The 5,629-nt window shown below is 42.3% G+C and overlaps 1 protein-coding gene across 1 annotated transcript; it reads left to right on the forward strand.

Annotated features, from left to right (window-relative positions):
* The first annotated feature begins 4,530 nt into the window (after positions 1-4,530).
* Positions 4,531-5,105, forward strand: LOC147441308 (uncharacterized). The gene is made up of 3 exons (XM_086483696.1): positions 4,531-4,626; positions 4,803-4,854; positions 4,981-5,105. Exons 1-3 carry the CDS (start codon positions 4,531-4,533, stop codon positions 5,103-5,105), a joined length of 273 nt encoding a protein of 90 aa, XP_086339822.1.
* The last annotated feature ends 524 nt before the right edge of the window (positions 5,106-5,629 follow it).

The raw sequence follows: 5,629 nt of genomic DNA on the forward strand, positions 1-5,629 counted from the left end.
TGATTTAGTTGTGAAATCCATTTCAAAAATTGACTTTTCAATGCAAAACATGTCCACACAAGGGAGAATGCACAAGGCTGAAATTTGTCAACTTTGTTCAATATCGTGATACTAAACACTTGTACATGGATTTTCATATGGCTCAAATAGTCTTATGCCCCTAATTTCTATGAGCAATCCCAAGTGATTTGGATCATTAAAAGTGGATAAAACTCGCAATTGTGTGTTTAGTAGTGATTCAAAAGTCCAAATGAGGTCAAACTTGATGAGTGGGTCTAGTAAACAATGGCAAAACCATTGGTGATGAAAAACTCCCTATTTTGAAGTACAATTCAATATCGCAAGACTAGAAATTTACTAAAGTTGGCGTTTTGGCATTGCAACTGGTTGTACACATAAAAATATGTCCCTGAAAAAGCTTTGGAAGAATTTGGATCATCGGATGATGAATGGGTCCAATATTGGCTTGAAGTCCCTGAAAATGGCCATTCTACTTTTGGTTTCACGAACATGTGTGATCCAAATGATGTGCAACTTGGTGAGCATGTGGGAACATCCTGTAGGAAGGATTTGTGAATTGAAACCCCTCACCATGAGTAATTGTTTAGTATCGTGATACTAAACTTTTCATCCAAAATCACCAAAAAAAAATTGACACATTCCCCAAGTTATTGTACACCCTATTTATACATTAAAAACCAAACTCAAAAGTTGGAAGTTTCCCTTGAGTAATATTTTGGCTTGCAAGAGTATGATTTGCTAGTATGTGGCACCATCCAAAAGTCCACAATGATCCCAAATGATGTCAATGATCTTTTCTTTTTTTTTGGCAAAACTCACAATTGCGAGTGGATAGTATTAAGAACACAAATATACACCAATCCTCGAGCTCATACCGAGCCTTAAGGGCCAAAGGATTACAATTAATCTTCTTGGCAGAGAAACCACTCCTACTACCTCACAGGGTAGATCCATCAAGAAGATCTTGGCAAGGCAGAGGATGATGTCAATGATCTTAGTCCAAGATGCAGAAACTTGTGATGATGTAAAAAAAAAAATTTGATCCAAAAGTTCAGTATCGTGATACTAAACAATGATCAGAATTTGATTATTTTGCTTTGTTTTGATTTCTTGATGTGTTTGGAGTCTAGTGATGCCTTCTTAGAGTAATTTTGAGATGTGGAACTTTTGTAGGGAGATTGTTTTTCCTGAAGAACTATAAAAAGCACTTCTTGGGCCTCGGAAAATGGTTCGAATGGATTCATGATAATTTTCACGGTTTTGTATTAGCTTAGCGTGGCTGCCAAGTCAAGAATTCTTGATTTTTGCACTTTGTTTGCAGTCATGTGCACTTCAATGCATCATTTTGGCTATCTGGTGATCTGTTGCCCTTGTAGGTCACCGATCAATGATTTAAATTGATGCCATGATCCCCAATGGTCTACCTAATTTGCCTATGAAGTTTGGTTAAGTTTTTGTCGCTTAATGTAAAATGATGCGTTGTCATCTAGTATACCAAATATGGTGATATAGTGTCCTTACAGAACCTACATTGGTGATCCAATCATATACAAGTGGTCCCTAAAGCATTCTAGAGATGTTGCTAATGTCAAAGTTCAATTATGAGCACTTGGCCACCAGGCCATGTGATCATGACCATCATTGCACTTTGACTAAACTGACTTTTGTCATCACAACATTGTCCTATACTAGGCCTTGAATCTACACTTCAAATTCTATATAAAATGGAGCCCGCCACCCTCCAATGGTTTACGTCACCAAAGCAAGAATAGAAATGCTCATTAACATATAATATTCTACCTCTCATGGCTACTCAGAGTAATATAATATTCTACCTCTCATGGCTACTCAGAGTAAGAACAACCATCAATGGTGTATATGTGTGTTGAGGTCCATAGCAAAGGAGATCTCTCTCTCTCTCTCTCTCTCTCTCTCTCTCTCTCTCTCTCTCTCTCTCTCTCTCTCTCTCTCTCTCTCTCTCTCTCTCTCTCTCTCTCACACACACACACACACACACACACACACACACACACACACAAACAATGACAAAAAGCACAAATGAGCTAGAAATTTGGTTTTATGGCTATATGAGCTTTTTTCTTTTGCCTCAATTTTTCAAGGCCTAGTACTTGATTTGGACATCCATAGACCTAATTTGGTTTTATGGCTATATTAGCTTTTTTCTTTTGCCTGAATTTCTCAAGGCCTGCGTACTTGATTTGGACATCCATAGACCTAATTTGGTGTTACTTCCGTGGCTTATCATGATTTTTTTCGACATGCTCATAAATCTTTAAGATTTTTACTTCGTTAGCGTAGCAACGTCTTTTGAATCCCTGGCCTCTCACTAACCCACGTGGCAGACCCCCCTCTCCCGGTAGTGGACGAATAATGTTGCCATCGTGTAGCCTCCGATCAACCTCCCGCCCCCGCTCCTGCACATCTCAACCCTCAACATTTTTTTGCACGCGCTGTACCCCGGTGACTGACCACCACCAAAGACACTTTGCTGGTTGGTTCTCATGCCCTTTGTTGGTGCAAATTGGATCCCTGTTGCAGAGTGCCATGCTTCCCGTCCAAGATGTCATCTCTCTCTCTCTCTCTCTCTCTCTCTCTACAGACAAAGGCAATTTCATGAGATAGCCCAGGACAATTTGAAAAAAGACTCTGTGCTTGGAACTGCTTTGGTCTACGTGCCTGTCGCATTTGGTGCAGTCGCGAAAGCACAACACATTCTTAGAAATCTTCCTCCAGGATCGGGATGGGATGCGGTTTCTTGGTATGCACTTATTGTTGCAGGACATGTGCCAAATGGGGTGTATTCATGGGAGAGCCTATGAAATCACCTATGCATGCATCTTGAAGGCATGTGGCACAAGATGTTGATCAACAATGTATGCTAAACATGGTGTGCTTGAGAAAGCACAAAAAAGTGTCTGAGAAGCTTTCTATCTGGAATGTTGTCTCTTGGAATGCATTCAGTGCAAGATAAATGCAGCAGGAGCAGGGCTATAAACCTCTTGGCTGCTTTCAGTGGGGATGCAAAGTGAGGGCGTCTCTCCAAATGCAATCACATAAGCATGAATCAAGATGCAGATATTGGCCTAAAGAATCACTATGATATTGTTAGTTAGGGGTTGTTTCGAACAATTGCCATGCTTGGCAATGCCTTGGTCAATATGTATGCCACATGTGGTGCAGGATGTCGTCTTTCGAAACACACTGATTGTAGGATATGCCCGACAAGGGCACAAGAAGCTATCGTGCTTCGCACTGTCTTGGTCGTTATGTATTCTTAATGTGGTGAGCTTGAGAAAGCACAAAAAGTGCTTGAGGAGCTTCCTTTCGTGTATGTTGGTTTGCTGGTTGGTTCTCATGCCCTTTGCTGGTGCAAATTGGAGCCCTGCTGCAGAGTGCCATGCTTCCCGTCCAAGATGTCATCTCTCTCTCTCTCTCTCTCTCTCTCTCTCTCTCTCTCTCTCTCTCTCTCTCTCTCTCTCTCTCTCTCTCTCTCTCTCTCTCTCTCTCTCTCTCTCTCTCTCTCTCTCTCTCTCTCTCTCTCTCTCTCTCTCTCTCTCTCTCTCTCTCTCTACAGACAAAGGCAATTTCATGAGATAGCCCAGGACAATTTGGAAAAAGACTCTGTGCTTGGAACTACTTTGATCGACATGCCTGTCGCTTTTGGTGCAGTCGCCAAAGCACGACACATTCTTGGAAAGCTTCCTCCAGGATCGGGATGGGATGCGGTCTCTTGGTATGCACTTATTGTTGTAGGACATGTGCCAAATGGGGTGTATTCATGGGAGAGCCTATGAAATCACCTATGCATGCATCTTGAAGGCATGTGGCACAAGATGTTGATATGGACACAAAAAGATGTTATGATAATATGGACACAACATCAATTATGTTGTTTGTCGGAGTCTGTTGGAAAAAGTTGTCATGCTTGGCACTATCTTGGTTGATATGTATGTCAAATTTCGTGCGCTTGAGAAAGATGTCGTGCTTGGCATTGTCTCGGTTGATATGTATGCCAAATGTGGTGCACTTCAAAAAGCACAAAAAGTGCTTGAGGAGCTTCTTGTCTGGAATGTCGCCTCTCAGAATGCACTGATTGGGGATGTGCACAACAATAGTAGCGCCAGATTCCGGAGTGTGGACTCTTGGAATGTAGTGATTTCAGGATGCTCTAGATTTTTCTCAGCAGATGCAATCACCTGTACCCGATCCGAGACCCTTTATTTGGGCATGTATAGACAGCGTAGCTAATCGACGAGCTTGGAAGGCCATTAGTACCAAAGGAGCTACAAGAAAATTGGCAAAACCACTATGATGTGCAGGTAGAGTAGTTTTACATAGACAAATGGCAACAGCGTCACATTACACTCTCAAAACATGCTACTGCTAACTACAATAAAGCTATAGGTCAGCTTCATTCTTACAAGGTAGACGAGCATATTCATCATGAAGGAGCTCAGCTCTTCCTAGACAGTTCCAGAAGGCAGTTGGATGGTTGGTGCACAGGCTGCATCACAAAAGGCAGAACAAAGCTCTGATGAAAAGGATGATGGTTGTGTAGATGACTTCAGGAATGATGTTTGCGAGGTGGTCATTGGCCATGCATGCATGAGACCTTGCAAGCTATTGTAGTAGAAAATGTCTCCACTATTGCATTGAACATGGCTCAAGATTGGGCTCAAGATAGGGAGGAGTTTGCATTTTCGAAGAAGAGACACAATTGTTTGTTGTGCCTACAGTACTGTCTTTGTTGTGACCAATAGAAAAAGTCTTATGATTCTCCTACATTTTCTATGGACAACTTTCCATCTATAGGTTGGCGACTTCATCGGGGAAAATATTGTATAGATTGATGTTTTCAGTGGATTATACTTCATCCAGGTTTATACTAGTGAGGTAGTCAGTTAAATTGAGCAAACATAATGTCTGTGCAGCTACTAGGAACAAGGAAATTTTCCACCCCAAGCAGAAAGTTTAAGGCTAGAAGCTTGGGACTGACACAGGGACACTTTTTGACCAATCTAAGTGCAGAGTCTGCAGAGTCTACGACATGTTTTCAGTACTGAGTGCTCTGAGCTTGACCCTAAATACTAAACATCCCCATGTCTCTGTGTTATGTGTGAGAAGTAGTTGGCCTGAGGTGGACGTCATTGGGCCCCACAGCCCAGATGGCCCAACGAGACCCAAAGATGAGTGAGGAACTCACCACCCAGCATGAGTTGCTTGAGCTGTTCAGCTGGCCTGTTTTGCAGGCTCCCGCACACATGAGGATGTCCACCCACAGAGAGCCTATCAACTTCCATCTCTCAGTAGGGGCCAAGGTTTGCAAGAGGCTCGCTGCCCAAATACCAGACTTCAAATTAAATGGCAGACTGTTGTTCTGCTCTTATTCACCCTGCCCGCTGCAAACAGGGCTGTAATGTCACTACCTTGGTCGATATCTATGCCCAATGTGGTGCGCTTGACAAAGCACAAAAACTGCTTGAGGAGCTTCCTGTCTGAAATTTCGCCTCTTGGAATGCATTGAATGTGGGATGTGCATAACAAGAGTAGAGCCATAAAACTCTAGGCTGTTTTTAGCAGATGCAAA

Source organism: Adiantum capillus-veneris, chromosome 15, assembly GCF_014529385.1.
Source record: "Adiantum capillus-veneris isolate H3 chromosome 15, ASM1452938v2, whole genome shotgun sequence".
Lineage (NCBI taxonomy): Eukaryota > Viridiplantae > Streptophyta > Polypodiopsida > Polypodiales > Pteridaceae > Adiantum > Adiantum capillus-veneris.